Raw genomic sequence first — 23,368 nt, forward strand, 5'->3', positions numbered from 1 at the left:
AGTAACAATTCATCTTCTTGCTTTAGCTCCATGCCTTTCTCCAGCTACCCGAGGTAATCACTCAGCCAAGCTGTAGGTGGTGTGACCAGTTGCTTGGTTCAGTGGTTTAAATATATCCTGTTCTAAAATGGGCAGAATAATGGAGATTTAATGAAAACATCTCAGCAGCCAGCATTTGTAAAGATACAGGGAGTTTCTTATGATTCTAATGGTTATGTCTAGCATTTTTATCTGTACTGTTAGACCTCTGCTTGATGTTATTACTTTCACCTGGTAATTTCTAAGGCAGATGATCGTATATATTTACCTGGTACTGTTTTTCATTAATAGCTTCAGTGTGTGTTGTGCGTGGGAATAAGGATTACCCATCTGCTCTAGATTACAATTAGGGAAACCCTAATAAATCCTGGTGCCTGGCATGAGCAAGTTTGGGAAGAGCAAGCTTTGAGTCCTTCCCATTGAAGAGGACCCTTGCTGTGTCTCTCTGCTTTGCTAAGGGGGAGGCAACAGGTGGTTCTAAAGTGGTTCTATCGGATGTTTGGGGGTTAAATGCTCAGGAACTGCTGGAAGGATGTCAGTCATCATCATCTTTCTCTCCTGTAATTCCTGAACCATTCATTTTTGCCCTGTTGTGTTTTCTTGCCTTGAACGTTGACAAGGTAATATGCCAGTAACTCTAAGAAGCTGGTGAACCACAGAGCAGCCCAGCCCATCAAAGGATTACTGACAGAGTTGTGTCCAGCATGACCCTTACCTTTAGTGAAACCCGTCCTTCACACAAGGTAAAGGTATGAGAGCACACTGTTAAAGCTGGGACAAGGATTAAGCAGTGCAGAAGAGAAATGATCTGTCACCACACTTCACAAACTGCAGTAAAGTAAAAGAAATTGTACCAGGTGTTCTGCAAGGTCAGCATTAGGAGTTTCTTTTTTCCACTGTGCAGGAAGCTGGTTGCCTTCCTGACTTTTCCATATAAATATTTTTCTGTTTCCTCAGTTTGCACTGATGGCAATACTTCAGTTTTACATGCAATCCCAGAGAGCTTCTTCTCTGGTAGGATGGTTGTTAGGAGCCCTCATATTCCTTGAATGAGTGTTACCTGTAGAAACTCCAGGTGCTGCCTATGTCTTGGAGCCTCCAAGACATTCTCATGATACCTGATCCTGTGATCCAAATGTTAATCCTTAAAGTTACTGCTATTCTCCTGTTTAACCTCAGCACTCACTCGGACTCCAGCCATATCAATTTTCTTAGCCATGTCAACAGCTGACAAGCATGATAGGTGAAAGCAAACAGATACCCTCTCTTTTTGCTCAGGATTCTAACACACTCTTCTTTTCATTTACGTGTCAGCAAAAATGCACAGGTCTGAAAACAGTAATAAAAACATGCATATGTGCTTTTTCTGGCCAGAAGTGTTTGCCACCCTAAAGAATTCCATTTTCTTCATCTGGGTTTTCAAGAGAGCGTTAAGCATCCTCTTTTTGGAATCATCTGGCTTGATTTTAGGCCTGAGAACTTTTGGCAGCAAGTTCTCTTGCACTGAGTTTGGACTGGTGCCACAGGTAAACACAAATGTCTCGTGACTTCCTCTTCAGTCTATGTTTTTTTCCCTTTGTTTCTCCCATTTGGGGATTTTCTGCTTTCTCTTCTGTAGAAAACTCCAGTCAAACTGGTTTTTCCTTTCTGGCAATCACCATAACAGATTTATTATTCCAAACCATTTCCACTAGAGTAAGTGATCTTCAGTTTCCAACAGCCATTGCTGTTTCTAACCTGGATTTGGCATCCTTCAGGGCTCACAGTACTTGGTGAATTTATGTACACTAGGAAGATATCTGCAGAGCAACCATTTTTGAAAACAAAACCATCAACCAGAATGTAAGTTGCACTGAAATAATTTTTCCATTATGACAGCAAGATAAACTTGTAAGCAACAGAGGAAGCTATATTTGCAATATCCAGTGAAAATACGTTTTGTTAGCATTGCCAGGGGATGTCAAAAGTTATGTATGGTATGTATCTGGTGCTTGTAAACCTGGTGCATTTTATAGCTTTGAGTATTATCAAGGCTTTTTCCCACAGCTCAGCTTTCCTGAACATAAAAGTCCAAGTTCTTTTTGAAGAATTCACCAGAAGAGATGGAGGTGAGGTCTTCTATATACTTCAGTTAGTGGGACATAAACCCAATGTTTTGATCTGTAATTCTGTCGAAAGGCACATTCTGCAGGTCCTGATGGGACAGCTGCTTTCTGCTCATGTGTCTCATCTGATGTTTCAGGTATTCTCAGCTTCCCTTCCAGCACTAGTCTGTGTAGTTGCTGGAAGATGTTAAACAGTTGTTTCATTCAGACAGTGGATAAAGAGATCCTAATCTGCCATACATCAGCTCACAAAGCAGTCAGGATCCAGATCTCTCTGGATACCACAATATGAGCTTTCTGTTTTCAGGTTTTTATCTTTGGGTCCTCTGTTCAAAATTGCACTTATGACTGCAGAATGTGCTCTGTGTAACCTTTACATTACAGAACTCAAATCTGTGTCTGTATAAACACTCCATGGATGTATCAAATATGCACATAATGATTGTCTGCCTAAGATTATCCACTCACAGGGAAGGAGATAACAGCAAATTTAGTGGATTCAAGCTGGTCAGAAGGAGGGTCTGCATGTGCCAGTCTAAGCTTCAGATTTTATCAGTGCTTCATTCTTAGTCTGTGTTTTGCAGTGACTCCAACACTTGCACCCCTGGGAATAAAACGTCTGAATACACGCAGTAGAAAAATAATGTCCCTTTTAAAATAAGTAAATAAATTACCTTTCTTCTTTTTTCTCTCTTTGCCTGTCATCTTCTCTGTTCTCTGAGATCCCATGTGGCAGAAGTTGCAGATGATGAGTCTCATTTCTGCTGGAGCCTGTTAACCTTTCTGTGTGAATGACAGTTTTCCAGATTTAAGTCTTAGTCAGTGTTTATGTTAAGAAGAGGGTTAATGATGATCCCCATAGGCCTCTCGCTCGGAAAGCAAAAACATCTGCTAAGCCAAGAAGTGGTTAGTTTGCTAAATTTAGAAGGAAGAAATGCATTTCCCAAAATTCGCACTGCTTCTTAACAAATTTAGGGAACCAGTGGGGCAAGCAGTTATGGAAGTCATACTGTTTATTAATTTTTTTAGTGCAGTTCATGTATTTTCAGTTAAGAGTGAGATTACTCTTGTTAAACAGAAAGGAGGTATTACTCATATATCTGAAACGTTTAATGCAATTGAACGCTTTGTGTATTTGTTTAGGTTAATAGCTGGACACATGCCAAAGCCTCTGAAGCTTGGAGATGTTCTGCAGTACATACTTAGTGGTGGAGAAAGTAAGGTTGAAATGGATGTCTGCTAGGAAACTCCCTTAACCAAACATATGGACCAGGAAAACTGCAGATTTTGGCCATCTTTCTTTGTCCTCGCCAAATGTGTCCCCAGTTGCCATCAGCAGTTTGGCTCCTTTGCAGGAGAAGGTCACCTGATGAATGGTATATGGGCCCTTGGTTGCAGCCATCATCATTTGTCTTTTAGTGTCTTGGCCAAAGCTGTCATCAGTAGATAGGGTTCAAACTGGAGTTTTCACACTCTGTGAAATCATGAGGGAGCATTGATGGCTGGTGCCTGTAAAACCTCTCATGACAGCAGTGCACTCGATGACTTCATGGTAGCATGCCATGGCCAGTGACAAAACGAGATGGGTTACACGCTCCCAGTCATGCTTGTGCAGCAAATTTGGGTGTCCAGGAGAGGTCACCATCAGTGGCCAGAGACCCTCCCAGTCTTGTTGCCCCTCTCCCTTTGGAGCACACACAGAGGCTGGTGCTGCTCTAGGGAAAGACATGGCTTTGCCAAAGGCTGTACAATCCTCTCACTTGTCCCTGGTCCCCAGCAGGCTGGGGGTGACCAGCTCCTGGCCCGAGCAGAGGGCTGGGCAGATGCTTTGAACCACAGATCCTCAAACTTCCCCGGGCGGATAAGGAGCTGGTGGTTTTGAGGCATGACTGTACTTTGCTCTCCCTCCTGGCCTCGTGTTTAACCTTCTCATCTCCTGGCACAGCAGGCTCTCCTCGCTGGCGAGCTGGGAGTTGCGGATGGGTGAAGGTGCGTTTCTGTGGATAAATCCCACTGTTTTTCGGTCATCCCACGCAGCCCTTTGCCAGCCCCGGGCAGCACAGCGTGAGCTCTGCTGGGAGGCTGGCGAGCCGTGGGGAAGTACGGGAGTGTAAACTGGAAAAAAGGGATAAGCAAGATCAGAAGATCTTTGCTAAATTCATGTTTTACCTGCTTTAAAACAAAAACCTCGCGGCGAGACCCAGCAGAGCCTCCCTCCGCCTGCGGACACGCTCCGGGGAAGGGGCGGGCAGGGAAGGGAAGGGAAAAGGGAAGGAGCGGGAACCGGGCAGAGAGCGCACCCTGCCGGCTGTCACCGTCCGTGTCACGCCCGTGTCACCATCCGTGTCACCGCGGCTGGAGGGACCACGAGCACGCAGGGCTCGTAGCAGGTGCCAAACCCTTGTGACAAGCGCATCACCACTCCGTGGGTTCCCAGCCCTGCTGGAGGCGGCGCTCTATTCCAGCAGCATCCTCGGTACTCGCGTGCCTCTTTTTTGGGTGTTTTGTTCCATAACAGTGGCAGCTGGTGCTTCAGAACTGGGGCACAGCACCCGTGAGCCAGGGTGGATCCCAAATAGGTCTGGTTCTCCTTCTTCCCTCTGCTCTGCTGTGCCCTCACACGGATGCTGGCTCCTGGTGGGAAGTGGCTGCAGAGCGGTGTGAAGGGAGAAAAGGGGAGTGCTCCTCTAGCACATGGAAGCTGTATTTAAAATACAGTGATGATTGAAATTTGGCAGGAAAATGCTTAGCCGCTAAATTTTGCCAAGCCTTCTGAGGGATTTCTGCTGATATTTTCAGCAAATGACTTGGGAAAATGAATCCTTTAGGGGTTAGAATATTACTGGCGGCTGTTTTCATTATGTCTTTCTCAGTTGCCCAGAAATATATCAGAATAGTGTGAGTTTGCTTGAAGCCCAACCTTAAGAGCCTAAGGTATTCAGGCGTTCTAGAAAACAGAAATCTGTAGTTTCCTGTTTCAAATGTTACAGAAATAAATAACAGGATTATAATGGCTTAGCTGATATATCTATATAGAGAGAGGGGGGAAAAGAGGGGGAAAGTGCAATATTGATGTTGGCTCTGAGAACCGCATTAGAAACTAAAAAGGAGGGGGGGGAAAAAAAGTCTTTTGCATTTCACCTCCTTAGAGACTTGGGATATATTTTTTTTGTGAAGTATCTGCCTCACCTGTGACTTCATATCCAAGGAGAATGGAATTAAAAGTCCTAGTGCTGGATGGTTCCATATACATACATATATGGATATTTATTTGAGCACGGCTGAGATGTTTTCAAAGCTCTTAATGGTCCATGCAAATTGTAAAGGTTTTTTACCAAATTGTAAAGGTTTGCTGACCCCACAACTTACCTGAAGATCGTTTTGAGATTCTTCAGTCTGACAACTTAAAACCTTAAAGATTTGCCACAATACATTTTCCTTTCAAAGAGACAAGCACTTTGAATGGGTTTGATTTCTTGTTTTTCATGGGAATTTTTTTATATAAGGCCATTGAAATATTTGGGTGAGAGCATAAAAATGGTTGAAGCAGATCAAGAGTTATTAAAATGCCTACTTTGTTGTATTGATCTGTGATTTAGCATTTCATCTTTCCAGTTCTTTGGATGTCAAAGTACGCTTACAAATATAGCATGAGTTTTCTGTCTATCATATTATTCTCAAGACACGATTTTTCTTTTAATTGTCATTTTGTTTGTGGAGTCAGAATATCTACACAGAGCCATGTAGTGATTTATTCAGTGAGAAAAGGATTTTCATGTACGATTACCTCCTCTTTATTTGTGCATTTATGAATCCTTTTTTCAGAAATTCTTATATAGCTGCTACTGCTGCTCAAATTACTGTGGTTTTTAAAGAGAATAATGCTTATTGATAGTTCCCACATGCACTGGCAGGCACATCTAAAACCTGTACTTTTGTGTTCACAGCTTGCATAATATAAAATTTAGAGATTGCTTGTCAAACTAAGTGTCAGCTGAGTTTCCTAGGAAACTCACTGAAGATATTTATAAAACTACAGATCAGCTTAATAATAGATATAATAATGTCAGTAGCTCATGATTTTCTTAACTTTATTGGTCCATTTTAGTTTGCTTTAATTTGTTGCTAAACCAAACCACTGCATTTCCAAACAGAAGAGACCTTCCTTTCAATATTTTGCCTTATTAATTAATTAAGAAAAGGTAGCTTCTGCTATTCCATGTAAGAAAATGTAAAATTAAAAAGAGCATTAAAAAGAACTAGTTATCTGACTGAATCCTTATAAGTAAAAGCACAATTGTGAAATAGAAATGTCAATATTGTATCATATTATTGTTTTATTCACTCTTGAATCGAATGTGTAAATTTGAAGTTCATTGCACATACATGCAAAACAGCCACTGCAGAATTAACATAAATCCTGAGCATGGGTTTCTGTAGAAGCTACATAAATAGAAGACCTGTCAATATTGTAAAAAGGCATGATTCTGTGAAAATAATTACATCCCTGAGCTGGGGAAAAAACAACAACAAAAACCCTACAGAAAACCAAATAGAATCTAAAAAGAGAATAAGTAACACTTGGTGTCCATTTTTATTCATTCTTCTGTTATTATGTTTTCCACACACTCATTCTTTGAGTTGAGACATCAGCATTGCCACAGTTGAGAGATTTTTTGTACTTTAAGCTGTTTAAATGGAAATTTCAGTCATGTAAATTCAAAATTTGCTGTATGTATAAAATAATATCTATATTTTGTCAGAATATAATTACGCAAAACAATTAGAATTAGGTGAAGTTAATGTTCTCTGGAAAGCAGTTTTAAAAAGTAATTCCAGTTTTCCCATTTTAATACAGTAATGAGAAGTAGTGTATTTAGAAATGAGGCAGCACTGACTTCTTATCTCATCTGGAATCCATTTCTTGTACCCAGTATGTACATTTGTCTGTCAGGACTATTTTTTGATGCTGTGATAATTAGCCAAGTAAGGAGTTCATATGAAGGATATTCAAGAACTGATTTTCTTTTGAAAAGGTAAGAGTGTAGCTGCCTGTGTGTCACTGTCTTAGAAATCTCATTGCACACTTAATGTTGTCATTGCAGAAGAAATCTTAGGAAACCTGTCCATGACACACTGGAAAGGTTAATTTCCTATAAAGCTGCAAAATTTATCCCAATCCTAATAGTAGCTGCTTGTGGATTTATTGGATGCTAGTGATACCATTTCAGCTTTTTACAGCAAGGTGACAGGTAAATCCTTATAAATCATTGCATTTATTTTAATAGAGCTTACATGCAGACAACAGCCTTACAAGTATAAAATGGTACAGCTGCTGTATTAAATGATATTTTTAAAGCACATTATATTTGTCAGAGCTGGCTCTCTCTTAGCTGTGGTGTCACAGTTTAGGGCATTCAAAACTGGTCTTTCTACTGGGAGGAAGTGAAAGATTACTTCAGCTCATAGTTAGGACATCTAATTAGGAGCCTTACCTCTTTCCCAGTCTGCCATGGATTCTGTGTAGTGTAACTGCATTACTCCTCACTCTTCTGTTCTTTACCCTAAACGTGCAAGTGCTAACAACCAAAAACCCTTTCTGTGTCAGCCATAGTTTGTACTTTGGAACAGACTTATAAGAACAACCATCTTAAGGAAAATTTCTCTGATCAAAAAGTTTCAGCCTAGAGGCATTTTTGCTTTGGGCTTTTTTGCCTTTTTTTTCATGCTCTGTGCTGCAAGCGTGAGGTGAGAGTTCTCTCTGTGTCACAGAAATGCATCGCTCTGCTCAGTGTCTGCATGTTCCATGGGGACAGCTGGAGTTAAACTTTGCTCAGTGAAGGGGATGACAGTCATCTGACAAAAAGGTTCAGCCTCAATACAACTGCTTTTCCATGCTGACTGTAGCTGACTGTAAAAATCCTTATATAAATTTACAGGGCTTTTGGCAAGGAAGGAGTATTTGTGAAAAGGTGCTTTTTCTTCAGGGTTTCTTCCATGTAGTTTTGCTAACAGGCACCCATTGGGTTGTGCTAAACAGTGATTTTTTTTGTTTGTTTGTTGTTTAAACCCTGTGCTTAGCCATCCATACCTTGATCATCCAGAAAGCAAAGCTGAGTATTCTAACTGCAGATACTGCTATAACAATGGAGGTCTGAAAAGGAAAAATATTATAAGTAAATACATATGCGGTGTATTTTCTTTTCCTTTCAGTTCATATCCGTGGGAAACTGCTATGAGAATTACAAACAGCTTTTAGGGGGCTATTTTTTCAACTGGCCAGTGTGTGTGACCCCTGTGTTAACAGTGAATTACTTTTTATGTCAAGAGTTCACTAGTTTTTTCTTTATTTCCCACTGCAGTTAAGTGGGACATGTATTCCATGTGCACACTCAAGTAAAATTGGAGAAAACTTGCCTTTTGATAAAGAAATCTTGATAATATTGTAGTGGGATATGTCAGCCAATGGGATATTCACTGCCAAATACCAAATAATAATGTAGAAATTCAAGAAAGCTTCTAAGTCATACCAGCTGTCTGGGGAAATTGAGCCAGCTAGGTTCATGGGAGATCTAAGGTATAGATGGAAGTCAGAGAGGAGAACCTGCCTCTTTTAGCAATAAATACAAAATCACATCTTATGTCCTTAAGTGCTGCCATTCTAACACATATTAGGAAAGAATTAAAGCTTAAAAAATATTTTAAATAATCCTAGAATGTAGTCGTCGTCATCGTCCCCCCCCCACCCCGTTTTTCCCATTCTCTTTTCTCTTGCCCTTCCTTGCAGCTGTAAGTCTGTCTTTCACTCAGTGCACCACTGAGTTTTGGTGACATAAAGAATCACATTTATTAATCTCCACTTTTTGTACTTTAGTTGCAATGTTGGAGGGCAGCAAGTCAGTCCAGAGCTTTTTGTATATACCAATAAGTATTTCTGCTAACATTACTGAGACCATGATTAACATAACATTATATTTGATTAGCATTATGCTAAATAAAGTCACCGCTTCGCCACATTTTCTATATTAAATCCCAAAATCTTTTTTAAGTCTTAACAACTGTATGATGTTATGATCTGTGGTTAGTCTTACTATTTTCTAGTGGTCTTCACAAAATTATTTTATTTTAATTGCGTTTTGAACCACTTCTGGGTACAGTGTGATGGTAACTTTAAAAGTGCTGTATTGAAACAGAGTCTGGGTAAAATGGTTGTTTGGCTTATAAAACATAATCTTGAGCAATATAAGGAAATAATCAGGGTCCTAACTTTACCATTCTCAGCAGGAGTGTAAACTTAAAAACTTAGTGAAATGTCTTCTGCTAGACAGTATTTTACGTATCTAAGTGCATGTTTATTTTTCTTCTAGCTTTTTAGAAAGAATTGACAGCGTCAGCATGGATGACTATACACCTACAGATCAGGTTAGTAAAAATTATGGGGCAGGGTCTGAACCAAGACTGACATTCATCTGGATTTTGTGTGTAATTTATTTTAGCCCCTACTGTAGCTGAAATAGGGCACATGGCAGAATAGCAAAATATGGTCTAGCAGTTTAAAATATGGATATTAAAGAAAAAGAGGCATTTTTGTGGTGCAAACTTGTCTTTTGCTATTGTAACATCTAGGTCAGTGATTCCTGTAATACATCAGTTTTGTCTTCTTGTTTCCCATTCTGTGTCCCACAAAAAAAGGTGAATGGAAAAAAGAACAGAAAGCATAAATGTAAATGTATAAGTATAAATGTAAAAAGTTATGGTTTTCCTCACCTAGCCTTTGCTACAGAGGAGCAATGCTTTATTTCAATGGTGGAGGTGATCCCAGAGGGAGACTTCTCATGTCTATCAGAAGGGTCCTTCAGAGCCTAAAGCTTGCATGGATAAGGTGTCCAGATTCAGGGGAGAGCACCAGTGGCAGCAGCAGAGCTTGAAAACTTCTCTGCGGGCCTGCAGATTCCTTCTTTGCAGGCTGTGCCCATCTCCTGCGGGTAGCAGAGTTTCTATTTAAGCCTCATTTGCAAGATAGTACATTTTTTTCCCAGATGCTGTGATACATCTTGATGGAGTGCTCTAATGGCAAACAGTCATCTTAAGGCTGAACTGCTGCAGCCTTGAAGTGAGGAAGGGCTTCACCATGCTGCCTGGCTTCAGCTGCCTTCCCTGAGCTCAGCTGTGTGCTTTCCTTTGCTGTCTCTTCAGCAGACATTCTGAAGCTGTTATTTTCAGTGCTGCTATCCCAGTGTCATTCAGCAGTCTCAGCCAAGATTGTGGGCCACGTCATAAACTTCAAATACAGGTGGCAGAAGAGAATCCCTGCACTGGATAATTCAGTCTAACCATGCAAGGCATATAACAGGTGGATGCCCTTAAAAAAAAATAAATAAAAAACAGAGCTGTCAAATCTCACTGTGCAATCAGGGAGTGAAGTTCAGAGAAATTAGGTGGCTTGCCAGAGATCATCCAAGGAAGCATGCAGAGAAGAGCCTGTTCCTTCAGACCTAGTGTAGGTCCAAAACCACAAGCATGTCCTATAGTCAACTCAATATAGGATCAATTATTCAAGCACTCAAGACATTTTCAGACCAAAGCAATTTGCACTGGGGTTTGCTCCATCTAGACCTCATGGTTTTAGCATTGAGATCACTCACCTGGAGAGAGAAGTCAGTGAAGAAAGCCTCATTTTTGCCTTCATTATTTACATTTGTGTTGGCCTGTTTTTTCCTGGGAGGCCCTTCTCTACCTGAAGTAGTCTTTCATCACCTAGAAATTTTTCCTGATACTTATTTGGGGAGATATATCTTGAAAGATCAGAGAAGGCCCTTGATATTTGACAGGTGGAAAACTTTTGCTCTGAGAGGGGATTCTCTTTTGCTCTTGTTTTCATCCTGTTACGCTGTATCAGTTGCCTTGCTGAATAAACTGGCAAAACCCACTAATTTCCCCTCTTCCCTTTTTCTGATTTTTGGGGGTTTTTTGGGTTTTTTTGGGTTGTTTTTTTTTTTTTTTTGCAGCATAATAGAGTCAACAAGTGACAGAAAATGACAGTAACCCTATAAAATAACTAAAAGTATTTAATAAGTGGCCTTCAGCTGAGTGCATGCAGCTTTCAGGGCAGCCAAGGTTTGCCTTGGCTACCAGAAGCAGTAGACAGTAGGATAGAGAAACAAGGCAAGCTGTGCTTACACTCTGCACCACTGGCTGCCTCCTTCCATCCGGGAAGGGGGCATCATAAATTGCTTTTGCCTACTCCCCTTGAGAATCGAGGAAATTGTTATTTTCTAATTATTAAAGGAGAGTTGGTTAAGTTGAGAAGTACTGCTAGTTTAAAAAATGGGAAAGAAATGCCATATTTCTGCACAACCTAAATTCTGTTCCCTTATGCTCTGTAACAGAGCTTTAATTACTCAGTCACAAGCTATTATTTCAATAGGATTCCTGTCTCATTCAGTACAATAGAGGGCAGAGTTAAGGTTGCCTGGGCAACTGTAAATCTGGAGTTTTCTAACATTTGAATACTTGACTTTACAACATGAATAACATTTTTCTTAGTTTTATGTAACTTCAGAATTCGTTATCCTCATCACATACCAAGGTGTATGACCATCAAGAACAGGTTTCAGTGGGCAGTAAGGAAAACATAGATGGGGTCTCCTGCTTTTTGAGGGCACAGACTAAATCCAGTGATCATTATTATTTATCTATCATGTCAGTACAGACAAATGCCAATTTACCAACAAGTCGGATTGAACTTTCATTAAATGAAACATTTAAGACTTTTCATGGAAAATATTCCAAGCTTTTAAGAACAAAATAAGGGTAGAAAGAAAGCCTTACTAATCAGCTTCTGTGTTCTCATTTCCAGGACCTATTAAGATGCAGAGTGTTGACATCAGGGATTTTTGAAACAAGATTTCAAGTAGATAAAGTAAATTTCCAGTAAGTCTATTAGTAATGATTTATGAATGTCATACTCATTTTAAACAGCTTCATTCAGATGTCTGAGTTCATGTATGCATGGTATGTCAGGGGTGGGAGTGGATGGTTTTTAGTTGTTTGATTTGGCTTTTTAGCTCTCTTTCCAGAGATCCTAGTAAAATTACCTCATACTTTGCAGAAATAGCTTTTATTAGTTATGTATATTAGCAATGCTCTATAGTAGGGTTATGTGTGGCTGCTTGTAAAAACTGGTATAGCACTATAAAATTATAAAATAACTTTAGGGATGAGAGCTCACAGAAGTCAGTGGGAATCCTCCCTTCTTCCAGAGGGCTGCAAGCTCTGTGTTTGTCAAAGGTTTTTGCTGTGTCTCTGTAAAGCACCCACAGTCAGACTGGCTTCTCTCACCAGTTCTTGCCCAGAAATGTGCCAGTGCTGACAGGGCTGAGCTGCCTCATGTCCTCCTCCATACAGAGGTGCCCTCTCCTCACCACCCTTCAAAATACCAAAATATCCTGAAACTTCTCCTTGGCTATAGTGTAGTACTACATGCCATATGCACTGCTCTCAACTGGAAAGGCCAACACTTGTTTTTGAAGAGTGCATTTCTCATTTTATGGGTTCAGTAGCCTTCACCTGGCAGAGCAGGGCAGGTGGAACAGTGCAGCTGTCTCTGACATGCAGCACAGCATCAGCAGATCTCTCTCCTCTTCAGGTAATATTTTACTGCCCCCTGTCCTTGGGGCTCTCAGATTTTTTGTGAGATTTTTAAACTGAACCCTCGTGCTGTGCATGCTTCATGTGATTTTTCCTAGTGCACATAAGTGATATAACATCCTATGGCTTTTTAACAGCATGTTTGATGTAGGTGGCCAGAGAGATGAGAGAAGAAAATGGATCCAATGCTTTAATGGTAAGTAAAAACATTTTGTTTTGAACTTATTCCCTGAGATGTGAGCAGCTTAGTTCATATCCATGCACAGTACCTCACTAGTACAGAAGTTCAGTGTTACAGATAATGTTTTTCTGGTATTTTTGGCCAATTGATGAGTAATGGCGATGTTACCCTGAGGAGTATGTGCTGGGTAATGGAGATGTTCTATTCTCTCTCCTTTCCTTCCTTCTTTCTTTTGTGTGTTCTGCCCAGATGTCACAGCTATCATCTTCGTTGTGGCTTGCAGCAGCTACAACATGGTAATAAGGGAAGACAATAACACAAACAGACTACGGGAATCCCTGGACCTTTTCAAAAGTATCTGGAATAATAGGTAAAGCAAACCTCATTTCCCACCCAGTTTAATTACAGTTCAATTCCTTTCAAAATAGCACTCCCCTTGCTGTAGGCTCAGACTGTTTGTTCAGAAAATACCCAGGTTGGGTCTGAGTGTCCCCACAGTGACACCCCTCCCTGGCAGGGGCTGTGGCACCGGGACAGTGCACATGGCATTTCAACATTAGGGCCAAAATGATGCAGGGCATGGGGACATCTTGGAAAGGACAAGTCCCCCTCAGGCTGGCAGCTACAAGGGAGGCAGGGGAGACCCTCTCTTGGCATCACTGTGCTGCTTGGCTGAGAGCAGGATCCTCTGAGGAAACATTTGATCTCCTCAAACACAGCAGCAGGAGCAGCTCACTGTGCTTGTTCCTGGCGTGGGCAGCTGCTCTCAGAAGGGACATCTCTGAGAGCACAGGGTACCTCTGTCTTGGGGGATGTGCTCTAGAGCTGCCTTTAAACTGCCATGCTGCCACAGTGCCTGTAGATCATAGGTATGTAACCAAACAGCCACCCAAATGGGCTCCTGGTAGAGAACAGGTAAAAACAACATGCAGAATAAGGTGACGAAGTTTTCAGCACATATGCTCTGCACTGAGAAGTGATTGAAGGTAGAGTGAAGGAAGAATGTTAACTGCACATCCCAAGGCGCATTGTCACAGTGATGGATTAATTGTGGAAGAAAAAAGACATTATTTTCTTTCCATTCATCAGGTGTCATACAGGCCATGCTAAAAGATGGGATATTTGTGTGGATGAACAGCAGCTTAGAGCAGTCTGAGGGAAGGGAGCTTTCTAGCCTTTTTTTGGTTGTTTTTTTTCTTTATCACAACCAAATAAAGCAGACAGTAATGCCTGTGAATTGTGGTGCTTCTAGAAAATGTCATCAGTTTCTGAATTTTGGTATCTAAAAGAGAATTTAGAAAAAAAAAATTGAAAACTGCTCCCTTCAGCAATGTCCCCTGCAGTTTTTATAAATGTATTTACTGACCCTAGAAATATACCAGCACAGGTGCAGACCAATCAAAACAATCATTTAGGTCATCTTTTTTTTCCTGTTGAAGGATATTCTACACTATTTCACACTCTGTCCACACAGGGATAGCCTGTACATTTTCTATCGATGTGATACGTTTTTTGTTGATTAACACGTCAGAGATAACACAAGCGTTTGGTTTGTTTTTGACAGGTGGTTACGGACCATTTCTATCATTTTATTCTTGAATAAACAGGACATGCTGGCTGAAAAAGTCTTAGCAGGGAAATCAAAAATTGAGGATTACTTTCCTGAATACGCGCATTATACTGTACCTGAGGATGGTAAGGATTTTCCCCGTGCTGGAATGGCACCTGCTGGCATAGCCCAGCCCATAGCTCCTCTCTCTGTCTGTCTGTCTGTCTCTCACACACACTCACAAGCACACACTGTTCCTTGACATGAGCTGCTGGTCAGGTAAGGAGCATGCCAGCAGCATGTAGCTGACAGGCACCCACTGTGGGTCTGGTCTGAAGGGTTCTGGCTCCACAGCACCTCCACCTTCTGGAAGGAACCACCAGTCCCAGGAGAGCAACACATCTTCCCCCTTCCCAGGTGCTTCTACCTGAGCCTCCCACAGTGCTGAACTTTGTTGGGGATTCATGAGACTTACTTTGCAGCCATTCTGCATCCTCCAACACTGTAAATTTCAGTTTTTGAAATACTGCTGGGAAGCCCAGCAGACCAGTAAGGGAACTTTAATGGAGGAGAACCACATCAGTAGATAGACAGCTGTGGTGATGGAGCAATCAGTTTCTTATTTTCAAGAAGTGCATTGGTCCCTGCACCACAGTAGCATATTGCAGAGGTAAACTTTGGTATTATGCCAGCTGTATGCCAGGCAGAGTGCTCCCCAAAGGTCTCAGGTCAGTCTAGCAAAAGTGGTAAAACTTTTACTTTCTGACCACTCACCTCTGCCTTACCTGAGTGGTGTCCCTGGTGTGGTGCTTGCAGCCACCTGTTGGAAAAGGCTTTCATTCTCCACCAAGCACCACCAACAGCCTTGGTTACAGAGGTGAAGATGGTGATAAACTGTTTTCAGCATTCATTGAGGTCTGGAACTTCATGAGTGTGATTCTGAGTTTCAGGGGCAGAGGAAAAACGAACTGCCCTAAAATCTGAGTTGATCTGGCATCTGTTTTCAGAAGAAATCTTATCTCCATCACCCAAATTTTCCCTTCTCAAACATATATACTACATAAACAGAGTTTGAGTGCATTTTTCAGAATTTTTTAATTATAAGCCAATTGTCAGAAAAAAGTAGTCTTTGGTATTTCTCAGAGGGATTTCACTGTGGGTACCTAGAGTGATCCAGAATATTCACACATGAAGCAGCTCTCTATTTTTAAGCTGTAGTTGTTCACTTACACTTCAATTTCAGCTGGCATTATTTAAAGGCAGCAGCACTGAATTCCAATATGCTGTTGATTGTGCTGCTGCTCTATTTTTAACCCCAGCATTGTGAATGAAAAATACGTTTCCATATTCTGATAAATTATGCGCTTTACAATATTATGTTTATAAGCATCTGATTTTGGTATCCTAGATGAGAGATAACACTGAAAGCAAATAAGTAGGTTATCTTTTCACTGCACTGTTTTTTACACTGAGGGTAAATACAGTCGTTGCATGGCCTAGACAGTGACAACTTCATCTGCCAACAAACAGTTAATACTGACCAACAAGTCTGCTCAACAAGAATTTAATCCAAAACCCCTTGATGGGCAATATATCTGAAGTATTCTGATGAACTGAGGCCTGGAAATAAAATTATTTTTTATATATATCAGAAGGTCTTTCAATGCTATCATTTTTTCCAAGTATAATCTTGGACTAACCGTTTTTAAACCCACATTCCTTCCTGCAGAAGCTTTTTTCAGGAAACGCTGTTCTGCTGCAGAAACTGAACAGCTCAGCTGCTTTTTCTAGTCATATTTTCTGATAAAAGCTAAACCCTAACTCCCACTTGTTTTATATCTATATGAACAAACTTGTGGATGTGAGTAAGCCTTTTTGTGGTATGACCAATGACATTGTTGCAATGATTTCAGCAATTTTCAGGTTCCTGAAATACATTGTATGCATAGTCAAGTTTTACAGTACTCTTAATTTTAGTTTTACCTACTGGAAATCTCCTCTAGTAGTTAAAATTCCACTTTCTATACTGAAGGGCTACTTCTTCCTTATTAAATCTTCTGTTACAAATAGATAGCTGTTTGGTTTTTGTGTTTCTGATGTCATTTCTTTTTAATTGAACAGCAACACCAGATGCAGGAGAAGACCCCAAAGTCACAAGAGCCAAGTTCTTCATCCGGGATGAGTTTTTAGTGAGTAATTTTCATCTTATGTGTGATTCTATCATAGGAAATACTGACAGATGGCATAGTTTATTTAGGGAAGACTGATGGAGTTTTGCAGAAAGCTAGAAGGAGAGGACAACGTCTGGCAATTTCCTAATTCCTTTCAGCTGCCCATCTTGCAGAACCTTCCTCTGTGCTGCACATTTTTATGCCTGTTTCACATAAAATCACCTGCCATGCAAATTGTCACACAGTAAGTGCTAGTGCTTAGAATGGTCATGCACAGTCCATGAATAAACAAATAGCCTTTCTTACTTTTATCCTGCATTCCTTCAAGGAATTTGGCAGTGGTCAGCTGACAGCAGGAATTTAAAAAAAAAAAAAGGCAGATTTTATCATTTTATGCTTAAATAAGATTTCTGGTATGCCAGTGAGGAGGTTTGCCTTACCTTTGGACTGATGTTTCACTGAAGCATCATAACAAAGTCTTGTCTAGTCACATTTTTCTTGCAGTTAAGGTTTCCTCTGAAGCTGGAGTGAAGCTGGAATGGTCTTTACATTTTGAAGGTGAAAGCAGTTGTCAGGCACACAATCACAGCCAGTTCTGCTGTCAGAAACAGAGAGTTAAATCCAGTATCACTTGTGGCTTCACTCATTCTGGTTGTTCCCACAGTGCAGAGCAGTAACAGAGACCAGAACCAAAGCTCATCTGTCATGCCCTACTGGTAGAAACTATGTGTGTGCATTTGAGATAACAAACTGAGTCGTTAGAATTAAGAATTTTGAAGTCATTATGCATTTACGAGCATTGTTAGGATTTACAGCTGCTGACGCACCAAGAAAGAAGCAATTAACTGCATTCACACTTTGGGGATTTCCAGTTGCTGCCTTAGCCTTCCATATCCTGAGGAAAAATGTCAGATTGCACTGTGTTAACGTAAGAGTTACCAAAATCTCACTTCAAGGCAAATCTCTCCTGCACTAATGCTGGAATCCTGTGAAGCAGGTGACGAAATCCAGTCTGGAAGGAGAGTGGCTCTGAGAGATGAGTTACAGGGAAATTAGGGTGAAACTCCCCACCTTTATCTATTTTCATGATCTAAAATAACCCATCAAGGGTGAGGTCCTTATCTGCTGTGACTCACTGGCATTAGGGAAGGAGGCCACCTCACCAAGCAGGGAGGGGAGGGGGCACAGAAACCCCTGTGGGTGCTGGGGGCAAGGGAAGTTATTGTGCTGGGGCAGCACCTGCCAGCTGCCAGGCACTCCTTGGTGCTTGGCAGCATGGGGCCAGAACAGCTTCTCCCTAATTTCCCTGCAACAGCTGCAGGTTTGGCAGAGACCATCTCCTCTGTAGCATGTCTGTCTCCTGGCTTTGTGCTCTGAGTAACGTGGCCAAGTAGAAATGGTCACTTCCAGTTCCATGGGGTCAGGCACAAAAGGCTGAGGTCTCAGAGAGGGAGTGATAAAGGGCACAGGAGAAATACAGACTGGCAGGGATCTGATGGCCTTAGCCAGGTGCCAGGAAGAAAAGACCTGTGTTTTCTATCTATGTCTGCCTTAGCTTTGCTTTATACTTTCTTTCCCAAGTTTCTTGATTGGTGACCTTTTCCTTGCCCCACTCTTAAATTTTCAAGTATGATTCAGAGAAATCTCTGTTTATTATGCTTTATTGTGATTTTTATCATGGTAGCAGGTCTGCATAAACCATGGATATGCGTGACAATCCCCACCATGGTGCTGCACCCCTTAAAACTGCCTGGCTGTAGGAATGGTAGTGGCAAATTTAAAGCCTGTAATTTGATGTATTTTAGTAGGAAGTTAAAATTGACCACATGTCCAGTAACTATTGCTACACTGTAGTATATGAGGATTAGAAAAGCAAAAGATGTCAGCTCATGGTTTCAGGGTTGGTCTGGGGGCTGTGGGTTGGGCATCAGGGCTGGGATCCATCGGATTTCAGTTGGGGAGCAGCGTGGGAGGGATGGCTGGGCCCAAGCCCAGCCAGTGCCTGCACCTCAGGGTTGGGCTGGCAAGGGCATCTCCCCATCCTAGAAAAGTATTCTGTGGGAAACCCTCTGCCCTTCAGCTCAGGCACATCCTTTCTCTTCCCAGACTCTTCCTGGAGGCAGTGTGCAATGTGCTCTCCTTGGTGAGGCTGCTCCCCAGCCCTGTTTTGGTGTTTTGCACACAGGGCTCTCCAGTGCTGATGTTTTGTTTGAATACATCCCCAGTGTCACCCCTGTTAGAACCGTGGCATGGCCCCTCTGGTTCCTGTCCTGCTGGTTTTTACAGAACCTGAATCTGGGAGGTGAAGGAGCTGCTGTTCAAACACACAGACCAGGCTTCCTCGAATCTGTGTGTCACCCTGACTCCTGCAGTGTGGGGATGCCAGTATTAAATATTCCTGCCTAGAAAGCAAATGTTCTTTCATCAGTGTCCCAGGGGATTTTTTTCTTCCCCTGTGAACTGGTGCTGGGTGATATCAAAGTGAGTTTCGAGTAGGGGTGACAATTCTGCATTTATCTTCAAATGAGAGGACTGCAAGAGCAGCCAGGTGACAAAAACAGACAGCCCCTAATAATTTGAAAATACAGGCTTCAGCATGCTGTGTATGTAACCAGGACACTGTGGGCAGGTTATTGCCGTAGACATGAGTGAAATCAGTGCCTGATAAACAGAAACAGGCAGTTATTAGTATTTTTCATGAGGGTATGCTTTGAACTAGGTACTGAAAGTAGCATGGTAAGAAAACAATTTTTAGACTGTGTATGAACACCTCTGTCTACTCAGTGTTGAATGTGTAATATTACCTAAATTACTTGGAAAAAAATCTGCAATTTCTTGTTGATCTAATTATTTAAATAATGGCTTCTAAATGTCTATAGTTTAGGATATGTTTAGCTTCAGGTATTTAAAAGGTCAAATCTACATGTAAAAATAAATCCTATGTTAAAAATATGTGGTGTATCCAGAGTGAGATAAAACACTGTCTTTTGTTGTTTAACCAGAGTAATTTATAATAAAATTTAGAAAATAATTATAAAAATCATTATCCTAAAAACTGACCTGCTTTCATGACATTTCATTTTTATTCTGCAAGATAATGATCTAGGATGGATTTATATTTGTCAGTCCTATAGTAATACAGAACAAAAATTAAGATTTTGGTTTTTTAATATATGTTTTAAGATCCTGGGGAACTTTTAACAAGATAACCATGAACATAGTGGTGCTGGAGCTTGAAGTTAGAATCTAAGAAGTTGTGCAGTTGCCTTGAGAAAATATAATTCTGCATGGTGTGATGTTTATTGGATTTGTTTATTTACAAATTTATTGTAAATAAACAATATTTATTACTCTAAGTGAACCTAGCCACTTTATTACTCTAAGTGAACCCAGCCACTCTGGTGATAATTCCACCAAATTCTGGGTGCAGTGATGGTCCCAAGCCTTCAGCTGGTTTAATGGGTGCTCTAAGTGAAGGTAATTTGCAGGCCCTCACACAAGAAGCAGAAGCAGTAGAATGCTGTTCTCTGCCACTGCTGGCTCCACAACTGTGGGAGGGTTTCGGTTTTGTGTTGCTGATTTAAAACAAGAGTTCAAAAATTTGCCACATGATGGCACCAAAAAAAGAAGAGAAAACAATTCCTGGGGCAGCTGCATGGCAGGCTGCACAGCTGTCAGCAGCACAGCTTTGGCTGCACAGGATGCACAAATGGCAACAGCCTGTGCAGTTGAGGATGGCATCCATGGCTCCCACAAAGGACGCCTGTCCTGACCCCGTAACAGTATCCGTAACATTTTGTAATCTTCATTTCAAATTTGTCATTCAGGCTCACCAGACCACAGCCCTCCCTTCTTTTTGTTCACTTGTAGTGATCTATATACAGATTTCCCAGGGCTCTGACTGCTGAGATGTGAAACTTCTCGTGGCGTGGCACGGCACCTGATCCTTTTTTCCTGCCTCCCTCTTTCCACAGAGGATAAGTACGGCGAGCGGAGACGGGCGGCATTACTGCTACCCACACTTCACATGTGCCGTGGACACAGAGAACATCCGCAGAGTGTTCAACGACTGTCGAGACATCATCCAGAGGATGCACCTCCGCCAGTACGAACTCTTGTGAGGGGGATCACCGTGGAACCTGTGGTTTTAAATTCTTTGCTCCTTACTCTTTCTCTTGATGCTACCCCACACAGGGTGGAAGAATATACTATAGAAATGTCAGTCTCTTCACTTTGTTTACTTTTAATTGTTTAACCTTAAAGCTGATTTGAAGCAAGTTTGGGTTATTTTCCCTTCATGCTTTTTGGGACTATTTTTGTGCTTTATTTTGACATGCCACTTCTTCGTCATTCCACTAAGCCCTTTGGCTACCTCTGTTCCCTTAGGTTTTGTTTTTTTAAACTGAACGTGACCCGCTAAATTTTTTCCAGCGGGTTAACCTCAGTTCAGACCGGTATGTCAGCTGGATGACACTGAAGTCATACCTATCCCTCTGTGTGGGTTTCCTTTTTAACATGACATTGAAGAGTACTTGATGGGTGAAAAAAGATTAATGCACTTTGTATCAGGTTATTAAATACTGTTGAGGAAGTAGACACACAATGTAGCAGCACCACAATATTTATTACTCTGTCACAGTTTTTAGCATTTCTGAGTTGCAGGTCAACTGATAAAGTGACCTCCTCTTTTAAGCCGTTACTGGCACAGGGAGTAGATAATGAGAGGAACAGTGAAGACAAAGCAATTTTTCTGGGGTTTTGGAGCTAAGTGTCTCTGCACACCTCAGGCATTTGAATTACAGCTACTTTTCAGCCTGTTGCATCTGGGCAGAAAATTTACCACCCTCACTTATGTTATTTGTGCTGTCCACAAATGATCCTTTTAGTTCCGATCATTCTTGGACAACAGTCCTCTCCCTATATATATTTTTTTTTGTTTTACTGCTGGTTTATTATATTGTACAGACTGTAAAATGTAATATTATTTTGTACAACTTTATTGAAGAAAAATACTTGTAGAAGATCTTTGTGCCTTGATTATGGCTGTACCTGTAAAATGAGCTAAGATGTAAGTATGTTTTTGATTGCGCTGTACAGCTTGATGTCAACCTTACCTGCAGCAGTGACTGGAGGTAAGAACTTTATCTGTAGAGTTTAGGGGTTTTTTTCTGGTTTATATAAAAATGCTCTTTAGTATAAAACTTATAAATTATGCAAATTAACCACTTACCTTTCCAAATAAGGTATTACAGTCACCGGATGTTGCAGCAAACATGCCTTTCTCTTTTGAAGTCTCAGCTTTAAAACATTGGAATTCATTCGAGTGTCCAAATTGCAACCTGGTGTTGTTTTAATGGGAAACAAGGATTTCTTTTCTTTTTTTTTTCTTTTTTTTTTTTTTTCTTTTTTTTTGTCCTTTATATTTAGAAAATATGTTTGGTAATTCTTTGGTCATTCATAGAACTTCACAATTGCACAGACCGATTGTGAATGTGTAAAGCACCATTATATAGAGCTCTTCAATCTTTGTACCAACAGCGGCTTTCATTGTGCAAGTAAATAGCGAGAAAGAAGATAAGAAAAAAAAAAGGTGTATAAACCCTTGTGTCTGGCCTAAGAGAATTACAAGATGACATTTTTATTTCTCTTTTAATAAAGAGACACATTAGAAAATTATTTTATTTTAAATATTGTAGAATCAAAATGTGTGAATATTTCTCAAACTTGAATAATTTATGCAAATGACATTCTCAAAACAAGTTGTGGTACAGTACAATATATAAAAAGCAAGAATTGCTGTAGCAATAAGGCATGTCCTTTTTAGTAACTATAACACTGCTTTATATTTTATACATAGGTGTTTTATGTCTGTGACTATATACTTTTCCTGTGTCCAAGATAACCTGTACAAATGTCTAAAATTACAGTTGCAATAACAGAAATCTAGAGAAGTGTTAGACTACATTACTTTATAGAATGTTTTACCACACTTCGGACCATTCCCCCCACTTGATATTAAATTTAGGGAGAGATGAAGAGCTAACACAGTCCCCATATAAATCAGCAGGTTTTATTAACTTTTTACTATATTGTTATTAGTTATAAACCCCAATCAGTCATATTTTTAAAATCAGACTACAGTCCAATTCAGAACTTGTTTCCAGTTGAATATAAAACAGTCCCATTTTAGATACTACAATATGACCATTTTCTCTTTCCAGAAATCTGTATGTTCAATTTAGTCATATTTCTCAAAAAGTGAAGGGCTGGGTGGAATAAGCTAACAGTGAACAAAATTTCCAAAATTCTCTTATTTCTCATGCCAAAGAAAGTTATAGAATGAATAACAAAATATAGTTTTTTTTTTGTTTGTTTTTTTTAAACTAGCCCCAGCCCAGGAGTTCAGGTTAGAGCTCCCAGCCTCTGCAGGAACATCAGCAGGAAAACTGGTCCTGGTGTGAAGTATGAAGTAGTCCCTCTGTTTTTTGTGGGGTGGGTGGGGAGCAGCAGTAGGTTTGTCCCACCTTCCCCCACACACTGGAAATGCTGAGCTCAGATTTTATCTTTGTGGCACAGCTGGTGGCCTCTGCCTCCCCACAGAGAAGCTAGTGCAGTTCAAAACGTGACACTACACTAAAGTCAACAGAACTTGTGGAATGTAAAATAAGGTGCA

At 40.7% G+C, this 23,368-nt stretch overlaps 1 protein-coding gene across 4 annotated transcripts in view; it reads left to right on the forward strand.

Annotated features, from left to right (window-relative positions):
* Positions 1-20,917, forward strand: part of GNAL (G protein subunit alpha L) — a 175,881-nt gene extending 154,964 nt beyond the window's left edge. For all 4 annotated transcript variants that reach the window (XM_056483346.1, XM_056483350.1, XM_056483347.1 and 1 more), the window contains exons 6-12: positions 9,512-9,566; positions 12,004-12,077; positions 12,932-12,990; positions 13,225-13,345; positions 14,540-14,670; positions 16,646-16,713; positions 20,670-20,917. In XM_056483346.1, the coding sequence (XP_056339321.1) occupies positions 9,512-9,566; positions 12,004-12,077; positions 12,932-12,990; positions 13,225-13,345; positions 14,540-14,670; positions 16,646-16,713; positions 20,670-20,816 (655 nt within the window). In that variant the 3' untranslated portion in view covers positions 20,817-20,917. The remainder of the gene's footprint in view (positions 1-9,511; positions 9,567-12,003; positions 12,078-12,931; positions 12,991-13,224; positions 13,346-14,539; positions 14,671-16,645; positions 16,714-20,669) is intronic.
* Positions 20,918-23,368: the final 2,451 nt, after the last annotated feature.

Source organism: Oenanthe melanoleuca, chromosome 2 (genome assembly GCF_029582105.1).
Source record: "Oenanthe melanoleuca isolate GR-GAL-2019-014 chromosome 2, OMel1.0, whole genome shotgun sequence".
Classification (NCBI taxonomy): Eukaryota; Metazoa; Chordata; class Aves; order Passeriformes; family Muscicapidae; genus Oenanthe; species Oenanthe melanoleuca.